Raw genomic sequence first — 14,803 nt, 5'->3', positions numbered from 1 at the left:
GGCCTAGGGGAAGGGAATAGGGTGAAAGGGATTAGGGAATGGGACGATACAAGTGAAGGAATAACATTTAGCATGTAATATGAATAAATTATTTTTTTAAAGTGTTACTGATGTGATCTTGGGCATAAAGGAAGAATTTATGGGAACCTGGTTTGTAGGAAACCTTTATTATATTAGGCAAAGATTTGCATAAATTTTGTCATAAATTTTGTCAATGCCATAAGACTTTGTGGGTGCCACAAGCTTGAAGAGGATACAGTAGTTTGTACGGTAAAGGACATTTTGTTCATATAAACCTTCATGCACCAACACACATATTATGGACTTTCTATTTATAGACTTACCAAAATATATGTGATATTTTGTTAAAGAAAAGGAATGTATAAAGGGGTAGCCAAGTGGGTCACAATTGCCAAAGAAAATGGGTTTACCAGATGATCAACAAGAAATGTTTGGAGGGTATTTTAATAATCAACATGCCTATCATGATCTCACAAATTTATAAACTCTAGCTTGCAAATTTGTTTCAGGGACAACCCTTTCTACACACAACTACAGTTTTATGAAAAGAGGGTCCTGTGTGTCCTTTCTTTTAAGATAACATGCACTATCAAGGTTCTCAGGTAAAGGGCAGCTGTGGTTTCAGCAGATTCTGGCACATTTTATAGCGGGAAAAACTTCGATATTATTTAAGTGATATGGCTTTTGCAGGCCTGCAATATGTAAGTATTATTGAGTCACGGAGAGTTTTACTGAGAATTTAAAGGTATTTGTAGGAGGCTAAACATGGTACTTACTACAGGGTTGTAGTGCCTGCATTAAACCCTGAAAGAGACTGTGTAGCCATGAAATGAAGCCCAATGTATATCCAAAACCTGAAGAAGAGAGAGGAGACAGGAAAGTAGAAGGCCTGCTGAGGGAAGCTGTAGGCAGCACGCAATGTCAGCTCGAAACCATGGCCACCAGGATTGCTACCAGCATGGCCATAGGAAAGAGTTGTCTGATCCTCTGGGAGCCCACATCCCATTAGCCTGTGCACCAGATGCTTGATACGAATGCAAAGACTTCATAAATCACATCTTAACCACAACATGGTATGTAAGAGAGCAGCAGGAAGCAAACTCATTAGAAGAAATGCCAAGTTCAAGAAACACGACAGAACATTTTTACAAATTATTTTGTACTATACGTTAAAAGGCAATATTCAAAACCCCCATAGATAACGTCTGTGAAATTATCATCTATCTGTCCTAATGCGTACATTCAAAATTAGGGCTGTTACAAGCCATATTTAGATGAAGTTTCTAATTTTAATGGTATCTTGTGTGCTGGCTTTTTCTTAGGTGACTTAAGAAAAAGTAGCCCTGCTTTTCAGATGACTTGTTGAACATCAACAAATCTTATGAGTAAACAGTATTAAACACTTATAACCCATGAAATAGAAGCAGAGAAGGAAAATCCACTGTCCATGATTTCAAACCTAATAGTGAAATATAAATGAAATGCCATTTAAAAGAAATAGTTAAATTTACTACAATAATTATTAATTATTATTGTTATTGTTATTGCTATTAGCAGCAACAGTGCTATAGAATTGGACATAGGTTTTCACACAGGCTAAGTACACACTCTATCACTTAATTATAACAGCCTTGAAAGAAAAACATTTTAAATTAACCATATTTGATCCTTCATTCTTGTAAACACACCCAAGCATCACATTGTATCAATTATGCATATGGATTACTATTTATTAATTAAAATTGATTGTTAATAAGATGATTAAATGGTTCATGGATGCAGTTAGATTAGAGTAAAAACTTTCAATATCCCATGGCTCAGTAAAATAATTATGGTTGTCAACGATTAATGACTATCTTAATATGGTTAGCCAAGAGATATTTAACATTTTTCCAATGTAGATGGTAGTACTCTGAAATTACACATTGTATGCATGCATTAAAATCACACCCAGCCTCCATAAATATATACAATTTATTTGTATGGTGTAGAAATAACAAGTAAAAATAAAATAAACTCACCTGAGCAAATAAGAAAGCCATAATTTGTTGTTGTTGTTGTTGTCATTTGTGTGTTTGTTTTGGTTTGTTTTTCAAGACAGGGTTTCTCTGTGTATAGCCCTGGCTGTGCTGGACTCACTTTGTAGACCAGAGTGGCCTCAAACTCACAGAGATTCCCCTGACTCTGTTTCCTGAGTGCTGAGACTCAAGAAATGCACCACCACCATGCTCAGCTAGAAAGCCATAGTTCTTATGGGTATCCATGGTACAGCAATTTAAAAATGCTTCGAAATAGTCTAAATGCAAAGGTGTCTATGTAAAGAAAATGTTGTTACCGAAAATCAAAAGATCAATAATAAACTATGCATTAGTAGATATTTATGAAATGCTATATTATATAAAGCAGTCCTCTGAATGTAAACAAGGACGTTCTTGAATCCTGAATGGTGTGCTTTTAGTAGGTGTGTTAATGCATTACTGTCATCTGCCTCTGCCTTTCCTTCCTAAGGGATAAAGAGCATGTTACAAACATTTGTGAACGTTACTTACAGAAATAAAGGAAATAAGTATCTAGAATATGTATCCAAGCTCCTGGCTCAATGTAAATGACCAAACAACACCATAGCATGGAATCGTGATGATATTAAACAGGAAAGAGTATGATTAAACAAGTAAGTGAAGAGATCCATCAGTAGGAAGTACAATTATGGCAGGTACTTTTGACGCAGTATGCCATTAACTGGAGACCAAAGCTGCCTTGGGTTTAAAGATAAGCAATGCTCATTTTGACCAGTTTTGGTGAGGAACTGGTAGGTAGAAGCTAAGGGAATAGAAAGTGGGTAACAGCTCTTGCTATGCAAATGTGAAACCCCAAGTACAATTTGTCACCCACATTTAAAACTGGGTTATGGCTACACATGCCTGTAAGCACCAGAATTAGCACTGGTGAGAGAAGGAACTGGACAGTACACTGGAGAGTCAGCTTAGCTGAAACAGTGAGCTTCCAGTTCAGTGAGAGACCATGTCTCAAGGGAAAATATGTGGAGAGCAATAGAGAAAGACATCAAGTATTCTCCAGGTCCCAGGCATGTGTAGCAATGCATACAGCACGCCATATCAATGGTGCTATAGCACACCATATCAACGTGTGCTATAAGAAGAAATGTAATTTCGTTGTTTCTGTTAAGCATCACATCATAAATAAATAACTTTAGAACCCTGGAGGAGAAGAAAAGCCATCTTATAGAATAATACAGGGGGAGGTAATCCCCCTCAGGAACAGTCATAGGGGAGGGGAATAAGGGGAAAATGGGAGGGAGGGAAGAATGGGAAGATACAAGGGATGGGATAACCATTGAGATGTAACAAGAATAAATTAATAAAAAAAAAGAATAATACTGACATCATCTTGGGTATATTTATTACATTCAAAAGATGACTTAATTCTCTTATTAAAAACAATTAATTATAATTCTTACATATTGGAAAAAATTAAGTCAATTATTTACTTTATTCCTCTACATTATCATCAAAAAATAGCTCATGAAAAGGAAAACCACAATCGTCTTAAGGATTATGAATAGATATTAGCTGAAATTAGAAATTGTATAATAATATTATTTTTTTCCTATTGGAGGGAAGTTCTTTTAGATAAAGTCTCATACCCAAGGCTGGCCTAGAAGTCACAATGTAGTAGAATTACTTACCCTCCTGCCTCCACATTTCAAGTGCTGCAGTAGTATCTGTGTTAGTACCTGCTCATATTTTAATGTGATCTCCTCTAAGAGTCTATCCTATGGATATTAGGAAAATAATGCGATTCCTTAATGGGAAGGAGCTCCAACTGGAGAGGCGGAGGGAGTACTATACAAATGGAGAAAGAGGGATGAGGGACAAATATCACCAAGGTTATTTGATAAAGACTCAAGAAATCATGTTATTTTATATTTACCTGAAATTACACATAATGCATACAAGTGTATGTACCCACACTTGAAAGGAAGTTAAACCAGTGGCGCTGACAGTGCTCACCACAAGAATCATAGACTAGCCGACTAGGGGCCATAGAGACTGAAGAGGCCACCCTCTAACTAGTGAGGATTCCTAGTGGAAGAAAGGAATACCTACACACCCACCCACCCACCCACAAATACTTTGACCCAAAACTTACTCTGCCTACAAGATGTGCAGGGACAAAAATAATACAGCGATTGAGGGAATCTCCAACCAATGCCTGGCCCAACCTGAGACCCACCCCACGGAGACAGCCATCCCCTGGCGCTGTTAAGGATACTCTGCTATGCTTGCCAGCCACAGCTTACTTAGCAAAGCTGTCCTCTGAGTGGCTCCGCCCAGCAGCTGAAGGAAACATGCAGAGTCTAACAGAAACACATTGAGTGGAATGCAGGGAGTCTTGTGGAAGGGTTGGGGGGTGGGAGTGGGAAGGATAGAAGGACTTAGAAGGGACAGGAGCTCCACAAGAAGACAAACAGAGCCAACTAACTAGGGCCCAGAGGGGCTTGCCGAGCCTGAAGCTCCAATGAAGGACCCTGCATGGACTAGACCTAGGCCCCCTACAAAGATGTAGCCAATGTACATACAGTTCAGGCTTCATGTGGGTCCTCTAGTAAGGGGAACAGGGGCTGTCTCTGCCATGGACTCTGTCAGAGCCCATGCTTCTCTATCACTTTTCGGTGGCATGGCTACCTTGCCAGGACACAGGGGAAGAGGATGTGCTTAGTCTTGATGCGACATAGTATGCTGGGGGGGGGGCTCCCCTTCTCGAGGAGTATGGGAAAGGGGACAGGCGAAACAGGGAGGGAGGGAGGGAGAGTGTAACCAGAAGGAGAGGAGGGGGGCTTTGACGGGGATATAAAGTGAATAAGTAATAATAAAAAAGAAGACTCATAGAGTAATAAAAAAAAAAAAACCAGCACCAACCAGGAAACATCGTTCTTTCAAATGGTTGCTTTGGGAAATCCAAGTTACTACCAAAACAGTTTACATTATTGATGCAGCCCTTGGTTGCCTCTCAGGGTTGAAGGTTGGCCCATATTGCTAAAGACGCTGCATCCTGCGGACACATACCCGCTGATTTGAGCTTAATCTGACCTGAAAGCCACTTTCCTGAAGCTTGTCTTTTATGGTTCCAGAAAACAAACTACAAGATACCAAGAGAGGGAAGCGATTAACCACTTCTACCCAGCTGCAATGTCTGTGAACCACAAAAAATCAGCCTAGCAAGAAATGCATATACAGGGGGAGGTAATCCCCCTCAGGAACAGTCATAGGGGAGGGGAATAAGGGGAAAATGGGAGGGAGGGAAGAATGGGAGGATACAAGGGATGGGATAACCATTGAGATGTAACAAGAATAAATTAATAAAGGAGAAAAAAATAAAAATAAAAATAAAAAAAAGAAAAAGAAAAAAAAGATGCAGTTCATGCCTCTCATGCCTTGAGCTACAGGCCCATGAAACAGGAAAGAAATTATCCCTGGTAGTAGAGAGTAAGCCAGCCTCCCAGGGCTAGTGGGGTCATAAAGGCCATAAAACTGACCTTGGGAAAGAAGATAGAGAGGCGTAACTTCCTTCTAGGTTAACCTTCTGTCCACCTTTCATTGAAGTAACCTTTCTTTAGAGCAAATGGAGACTATCACAAAAAGCCACCACAGGGTATATAATTCAGAGATCAACGGATCCCAGGGAGCCAAGCCCCAATGCATTCATCTACAGCACAGCTTCTGATTCTAGTGGCTCAGAGTACAGCATAGAAGAGAACAGAAAGATGATCAGAGTCAGTCAGAATGCCAAAGAGTCTTATGTGAAGGAATCTCTTCTAGACACGGCTGCATAAGCAAGAGTGGAACAGTGACAACGTCAGAGGGCATATTAACACCAAAGGGTGAAAATTCTGTGAGGTCACAGCCATAGATAAGGAAAATGAATGACTACTGGAAAAAGGAGAATTAACTCTCTCAAGAACAAGCCCCTTATTATTGTGTAATGCAGAGTGATCAGTCTTGAAACCATACACATGCCAACGACAAAGATGGTATCAGCAGGTTGGTGTGTGTGTGTGTGTGTGTGTGTGTGTGTGTGTGTGTGTGTGTGTTGCCATAACAAAGAAAAACAGGCCATCAACTTGAGAATGAAAAATGTGTAGGGTTCTAGGGATGGCAGCTGGGAGAGGTGAGAGAGAGGAAAAGTAGGAGAAAGTGATATAATCCTATCATTTACAACATATTAAAAGAAAGAAAAACAGTGAGGAATGTAATTCCTTTCTGTACTCCTTGTTACATTGACAATAGTTTTTGTATTTACTTGTTCATCTTCACACATCAAGTGTCATTACAAGATTATTGTTGTGACATAATTTATGTAACTATGCAGGAATATAATGAGGCATAGGATGGAATATTTTTGTAATGCAATAACTATCTCTGTAGAATAAGATTCTAAATTGATCCTGATTCTGTGGTTGAAAAATGAAGACTTTCTGATATTACAGATAGTAAAAAATGAAAATAAAAATGCTAAATACAGTCTTAAACAGGAAACCAATCAATGCTGATAAATGGCTACACGCAAAGTAAATCCAAATGTTTGTTCCTTCCATCTCCTGGCCCTACTGTTTACTGGGATAGCTGAGCACCACTGGCCCCCTAGTGGTGATGGTGCAGATTACAGAATCTTCCACTCTGAGGGTATAAAAAGGAAGCTTATTTCAGAAGCACTGAAGTGAAACATTTTCCTGTAAATGCCAAACTCCAGAAATATATTTTTAAATCGCCGTGTGGGAAGCAAGTAGAATTTTCCTCAGCCAATGTGGGGTTTCTTCTTGTACCCCTCAATAAAAGATATGTCAAGGGAAGATGACAAATTGGGATCGCACATGGTACATCATAAGAACTCAGTACTTTTGCCACGTTGAATTTTGCAAAAGGTTGCAGATGACTCACAGCACCAACTTCTGCAAGTCTTGCTATATAGCTTGCTACTGCACCTTAGTTTCTGATGGATCCCCCTCTCCAGCATGCTCTTCCTGCTGGAGCTCTGACATCTCCTTCCAATGGGAGGAGGGCTACCTAATTATCTTAATGCTACAGGGTTATACTGAAATTAAGGAAGTTTCACACTGAACAGCATGCATAGGTGCCTTCGGCATTGCTCTTCACCCCCCAACACCCTTAGCAAGTTTAAAAAAAAATTCTTGCATAGTGAGCAACCCTACACTTAGCCCCAACATTAAGTGCAAATATATATATATATATATATATATATATTTTACACAGTCTATTATTTATCATTGGTTCTAGGCTATAGCAAACTGTAGACTGTCACAGCTCCCTTTGTGCTAATGGGAATCTTGAACACATTTTCATGAGCTAGCGTCCAATCACCATCTAATGAATCATGAGCACTCACAAGCTTTCTTAATTGTTGTTTTGAACACAAAATAAATCTCAATACTCTATATTATAAAATCAGCCTATGGTCATATGTAACAAAATATTATTTAATCAATTTGACTTCTAACTAAATGCTTACTTGGGAGGCCTGGATGCTGTGCTGTGGAAGAGGAAAGGGAAAGGAGAGAGTGTGTGCATGCTTCCCCTCGGAGGCACTGTACCCAAACCATATCTACATGGGAGTGTCGGCTCACAATGAGAACTGTATATAAAGATACGAGGCATGAAAAATGAAGAAAATGAGGGAGGGAGAGGAGAGGCAGAAGAACAGAAGGAAACATGTTTCTTATTTATGTCTCACATTTTCAAGAACAATGATGCCATAAAGCAAGTAAAGAAATATTTCTTTTCATTAATTTAGTGATGGTAATATATATATATATATAATTTATTTCATTTTATTTTTATGGAGAAATATATAGATTTATTATCAACATTAAAGAGCCACAAAGTTATAAAACTCAAATATGCCATCATACAATTCTTGTAAACACATTTCCACATTGTATATTTGCACTGAAAAGCTGTGATGATTATTATGTGTGCCTATCAAACCAAACCTCATTTAGCATCTGTAGTTAAACTATTATCACTGTAAAGTTCTAGTGTTATGGGACTGGTCTTCAGATCTCTTGTCTGTGATTACTCTAATGTTCAGGGCTATGCTGAAAGTTCTGGCTTTCTATTTTGACTAAGCTTTACAATATTTATGGTCTCTTGACCTCAGAAAGTTTAAAGAATATATGATGCATATACATATGCACAAGATACAATCATAAATGCACTTATATTATTTATAACATACAGTTTTGATATAACTGCCTATGCGCACTTGTGCGCCTATCCACATGTTTTAAGTTCACTGTAGTTTAGATATCTAGTATTCTCCCTATTGCTTATATAATTATATATGCCTGTATATATATATAATTATATAATTATATAATCTAGAAAAGATTATTTAAAAATAGAAACTATATTAGATTTAAAACTAATAACTCTTTAAAATATTTCTCTTCTACAATATAATTGTGTGATGAAAATTTATCATAGCATTCTGAATTCTAAGGATATACTCAGAGCTACAATTAAAGACAATCTTATTGGTAAATAAGGATATTTGTGAAAGACGGAGACATGCATTATGTTCAGCTATGAATGTTTTCTTTTGGCTTTTCAAGACAGGATTTCTGTATGTAATAGGACCCTGGACATATTTGATTTGCTTTGTAGACCAGGCTGGCCTCAAACTCACAGAGATCTGCCTGCCTCAGTCTCCCCAGTGCTGGAATTAAAGTTGGGCGCCACCGTGCCAGGCCCGGTTGTGAATTTTTAAATGAATATTTTAATCTACCATCTTAACTTCTTTTTCTTGCAAGTTTCTAAGGATGTCTTCCAGACTGCTGTTTGCCACTGGCAAAGATGGGGTAGGTGAACTTATCTCAATAGATTCCTGGCGTTGTTACACAGTGCCTTGGTTCCCTTCATCCAAATACTGTGAACCTAGGAGTCAATTTACCCTACTGAAAAGTACTGTGTGAATCCTAAGATTGTGGTTTTGGAGTTAGTGAATGAATCTCTGTTGAACACTAGGAATACAATGGATGAATATCCAAACTATTAAATGAGACAGAATATGCCAAGTGCTTCCTTGAAAAGAAGGACGTACTTTTAAAAGCTTGCTAAGTGCTCATGAACTATTATTACTACTATTGTTGTTGTGACTTATTCAAAGTGGGAACTCAGGTGGTGTGATGAGAAGAAGAGCAGGAGGAGGACAGGCTATGAGAAAAGAGGGCAAGCCGACTCTGTGCATTATGAAGAAACGTTTTGCTTGACAAAATTAAATGCACAGAATGGTGCCTTAATGTCCGCTTTCAAGTTTCATCATTTTAGGTCGCATGTTGTAACATTAGTTTGGTTCATGGTTAAAGTTTGTTTTATTCCCAAAAGACCATCTTATCATAAGTATACATATAGATAAACTCTTGATGAGAAATTAAGCTTTTTTATAGTTTTATCCACTTGGATAAGAATGTCAAAAGATGTTTGAAAAATGAATTGTAATCATCAGCTTTTAGAATAAAGAAAATGGCTCTGCCAAAATAACATAGAAACAAATACTCACCTATCACCCGGCTTCTTTTTGTTGCTGTTGTTGTTTTGTTTTATTTTATTTTATTTTTCTATTAAACTGCAATCTGGATGACCTCCCCTCCCCCTACACACCCATACACACAATAGTCTGATTTCAAAGGAGCCCCTATTCCTCTATTTCAGAACTCAGAGGGATGCAGCACTGCACAATGACCTGGTGACTCACAGGGAATGAACTGCACAGAAACCGGAGGTTCTGCAAACCTGTGTTCACGTCTCTCCCACGTGTTTCTCGTTAGTGTGACGAACACATGAGATTTAGAAATGAAGATGAACGGTCCAGCTCAGACTCTGCAAAGGTGAAGGTAATTAAAACGCATAATCCTTCTCATGGTAGGCAATCGTTAAGAGGGCTCTTGGGTTTGGAGGAAAGAGGTAAACCATAGGGTTTAAGGCCATATTCTAAAGAGCAAAAGATACGCTAAGTGGATACTTGCAATGTTGCTTTCGCTAAAATAATTACATAGAAATGAATTGATGGCAGTTTTTAAAATAAAATTATGCCCAAACACACTAGTTGAGACTCCAGGGTAAACCGATGGTGATCCATAGGTTCTGCATGAGCTAGCTGAGTCACATGTGATTGCTACTCCTAAGTAAATGAAGCCTTTAAGAATTTAGTGAATAAGTCATTTGCAGAACCCCTCTGAAAATGTTATCATCAATGTTTATTCATTACTGTTTCTTCTAATAATAATTTTCACTCTTCTAATCCTTTCATGATAGTAATTAACACATTTGTGCACATACAATGAAAACCTACCTAGGAGAAAGACAAACACACCCCACATTTCCTATAGACAGAATGCTTGTTATGTATTATTATCTACGACTGAGCAAACTAAAATACCTGATGTTGCATTAAAACAAGTCTCAATTTGAAATGGCAAGTATGTCAGAGCCTTCTCAAATATGGCAGGCAATTAAAGGATACACTTAAAATTTTTATCACTCTCTTGTACTTAAAGTGTAAAAAAGTTAATCCTTTGAAATAATAGAATTTATACAAATTGAGAATTTAAAAAACTTTTAGCCCCAAATGGCATCACATTTATTTGATCTAGTCAACAGATAAATGTGTTCACTGGTGACAAGACAAACATATTTGAGCAAAAAATGCAAATGGGGGCATGGGGTGTGGTGGGTGGCTGGAGAGATGGCTCAGAGGTTAAAAACCTTAGTTACTCTTTCAAAGAACCCAGGCTCAATTCCCAGCACCCACATGGTAAATCACAGCTCTCTGTAACTTCAATCCCAAGAGGTATGATGCTCTCTCCCTCTTCTGACTTCTATGGGTATGGACTCCATATAGTACAAATATATACATGGGTGACACACATCCATAAGAAAAATATTCTTATTTTTTAAAGATTTATTTATTTTATTTATTGCATATGAGTGCTTTATCTGCAGAAGAGGGTATCAGATTACATTATAGATGGTTGTGAGCCACCATGGTGCTGCTGGGAATTGAACTCAGGACCTCTGGAAGAGCAGGTGGTGCACTTAACCACTGACCCATCTCTCCAGCCCCAAGAAAACTATTCTTAAGTTCTTTTAAAAAGCATATGAAAATCAGAGAGTGGTATCTGAAAGGGTGAATGCCTAAAACTGAAGCTTTGCACCCAGTAGATGGGGTGAGGTTCTGTCTGCTTTTGTTGTTCCTGTTTCTTCTCCTGAACCAGATTTTACTATAGGACTCTCGAGTTTTTTCCATACTGCTTCCACTCTTCTGTGGGATCTGAACATCTTTGTGTCCTTTGGTTTGATCAGTTAGATACAACTAGCAGTAGTCTGGGTTTTTACAAGGTCTTGCATGTTTCCACCTTCCTCTTTGTAGCTCTACCACATTATAGATGGTCATAGAAGATGGATGAGAGTCACGTGAAGAAAACCCAACTGGAGAAGCTCACTCTCAACAGATTCTACATTGTGGTCATCAGTGTCATTTCATTCTGTGATAGCTCAGTAGAGAGGAAGCAGTAATAGGGTGTGACAGAAAGGAAAATGGGTCTGTAGGTAAGCACCCTTGCTGTACACACCCCCTCCTACACACACACACACACACACACACACACACATACATACCTGGAAGTCTGAGGCAGTTTGCAGGAATTGGTTTTCTCCCTACAACAAGTGGGTCCCAGGGATTGAAGCCAAGTTCATCAAACTCAGCAGCAAGCACCTTATCCACTGAACCACCTCGCCAGTCTTGAACAGGTATTAATGGGCTCACAGGTGCAAGCCACCTGCTGATGAAACTGCCTGTAGATGCTTTGTAAAACCAAGAGGGATCCTGCTTACTTATAAGTTCCTCCTGTCCCAGGGGCAGTTTACCTTTCTATTCTCCCATCCTGAACCTTAATCCTCAGGTGACTACAACCAGTTTCTCCCTGACCATAAATACGCCTCAGGAAACAGCTCTATCATATTTTAACTATCCTTTGATGTCTGTCTCTTGGGTCAGTAGCATCCTGTCTTTTCACTTAGTTTTCCACATAGAACAAAGGATTCATACTGGAATGTACTGATCATTTAATATAAGAGGGATTTGTAAAGGGGCCAAAGGGCTGACAGTTTGTCAGTCCAAACAGTGTGCCAGTAAGAGGGCAGGGCTAGTGCCTAATACTTGTGTATCAATTAAACTTGCAGTCGCTATTCTCTCATTTGTGCTTTTAAGAATAAAGATGAACAGTTTGCATCCACCCATTGATCTCTAAAACCTTAATCCATTCTCCAACAAGAATTCTCTCCCAAAATAATTGTCACAGTATGTGAAGTTCTCTTTATTATTTACAGATACTCGTTTAACTGTAAATGCTTCCCTCTGTGGCTCATTTTCAGTGAATATTTTTGAAAGTTTTAAATTTAATTTGTAAATGTTAAGTGTTTATCAGCAAAGATGGAGAAATAAAATTAATTCTGAAATGTTTATAATATTAAGCACCGTTCTTCCATTTGCTTTAAATAAGATGTTACATGGTTTTTTTTTTTCCATCATTTACTTTTTTGGGATTTTACTCTTAAAAGGCCATATTTAATTTTTTTTCTATATATGGATGTTTAAATATATATTCAAGGTAACTAAGTAACACTATACTATATTTAAACTGTGTTCTTGTTTTGTACAGTAGTTACTTAACATTCTTTCCTCTTCTTTGGGGGTGTGGTCTGGTGCCACACCTATCCTGAAATTCAGTATATATCTTAGGTTGGTCTCTAACATATGGCTCTCCTCCTGCCTTGGTCTTGGATCTAGTAACATTTCATTTTCATATTTTATTTAGTTAATCATTGTGTTTAACTCAAAGTATATCCTAAAAAAATGTTTTACTGACTGAATAGAAAAAAATCAGTGAAAGTAGTTTTGTATGATTAGAAATCAGGAAAAAAAAATCTCAATGTAAAAAATAAATATTTAAGACTTTATCTACAATTTTCTTCAAATAAAAATGTTCCCTAACAAATACTTATTATTAAAACACAATGATAACCAAGAAATGAACTGCCTGTTTTCCTTTTCAGGTGATATTAGTGGAAATTTAATATTAATGATCATTAACTCAGAAATTCAACTACAAAAATGTAATTCACTCCTAGTCAGATATAAACTGGAAATGTTTCTGTCACCTTTTAGGATTGTAAAGTTAACTATAAAGTAGATTCCTTTGCATAAAAGTAGTATTTATATATTTAATTCACCAATGTTTACCTGTTTATTTGCTCTTCCATGTGTCAAACAGAGATCTTTGTTCATATGATTTCAGCGTGAATCAGTACAATGACAAGCACAGTCAATATGTTGCTATAAAACATAGTAAGATCCTGAAACTAATGGTCGGTGTTAAAGTACACCCACTGCTTGTCTAAAACACTTATTCCTCTGATCTTCCAAAGCCCCCTGTCATCCTCCATTGCCAAGGTCAAGCATTCCTTAATACATAAGACTAACGTGTTGAAAATGGGGGTTTCAGGACTGGTATCAGTTTTAATGTCAAACACATCATGAACACGAAATAACGTTGTTTGTGGAGCCAGGGTCTAAGTAGATGATATTTAATTTCCTACACTGTAAGTCTAGTATGTGACTATACTGTTTTCCTTTGTATTTTTCTTTATTTCTGATTTCCCATTCAAAATACCCTTATATCAATCAGTGATTGAAAAATATCCCCATACCTCTGTACAGTGGCTTTCTCTTTATTGTTTGTATGCATGCCTTACTCTTTAATCCAAATTGTGATTTATTCAAGAAAAGAGTTCTATTTAGTCTCCAAGCATCTCTATGTTTGGGGGTAAAATTCAAAGAATTACAATATATACTTGAGTGTTGACAAGATTACTCAAGTAGTAAGGGATAATTGTCATCAAGCCTAACAACCTAAGTCCAGTCCTTGGAACTCTCATGAGGGAAGGAAAGAACTAATTATATTAAGCTTTCTTATGACCAAACACACCATAAATACTATTTGCAATTAGAGAGATAGAGGTAGAAAGAGATGATGATGATGATGATGATGATGATGATGATGAGATAGTTGATAGATAAATAGATAGATAGATAGATAGATAGATGGGAAATATACTTGATTCTAAAGAGCTTCTTTTAAAAAGTCATAAAATCAATGTTCAAAAGCTTACGCTTGGGTAATAATTAGAGATGGTTGATATATTGGCAAGGAAGCCACTTCTTTACTGTAGAACCCATATTTGAGAAGTGAATAGGACTGGAAAAACCTTCCATTTCATGCTGCCACAGGGCAGACATGAGCACAGAGAAGCTTGGTAGAGATCCCACATCCACACACCCTGAGCCTCGCCTCCATTGTTTCTCAGTCTTTGCCTCAGCGGTATGCCTTGAGAAGCCCTGAGACAGAGTGTTCACAGGGAAAGTTTTACTGAATTGCAAAAATCTAATTCACTGTTGGTGTTCCAACGTAAGTCCTCAAATTCCACAAGGAAAAAACAATGATGTAGCTTTCTTAGGAGATCTTGACCTACTAAGAAATGGTAATTCTTAAGTGAAAGGAAAGGAGGCAGCAGGCCATGGGGCCAGGCTTACCCTGTGTTCCTAGTTTGAGGGTATAAAACATAGCACTTTTGCCAGATATGGGATGTTAGTGTTACACATGAGGCAGGAACCATCTGACATGGTT

The 14,803-nt window shown here is 37.7% G+C and overlaps 1 protein-coding gene across 1 annotated transcript in view; it reads left to right on the top strand.

Annotated features, from left to right (window-relative positions):
* The window catches only part of LOC311604348 (uncharacterized protein), a 349,080-nt gene that overhangs the window by 194,461 nt on the left and 139,816 nt on the right, over positions 1-14,803 (top strand). Inside the window, exon 9 of the mRNA XM_084794122.1 lies at positions 9,771-9,952. Within this exon, the coding sequence (XP_084650248.1) occupies positions 9,899-9,952 (54 nt within the window). The 5' untranslated portion in view covers positions 9,771-9,898. The remainder of the gene's footprint in view (positions 1-9,770; positions 9,953-14,803) is intronic.

This window comes from Acomys minous (genome assembly GCF_964271855.1).
Source record: "Acomys minous genome assembly, chromosome: 9".
In the NCBI taxonomy this organism is placed as follows: domain Eukaryota; kingdom Metazoa; phylum Chordata; class Mammalia; order Rodentia; family Muridae; genus Acomys; species Acomys minous.
This window is presented reverse-complemented; position numbering and strand designations above follow the sequence as displayed.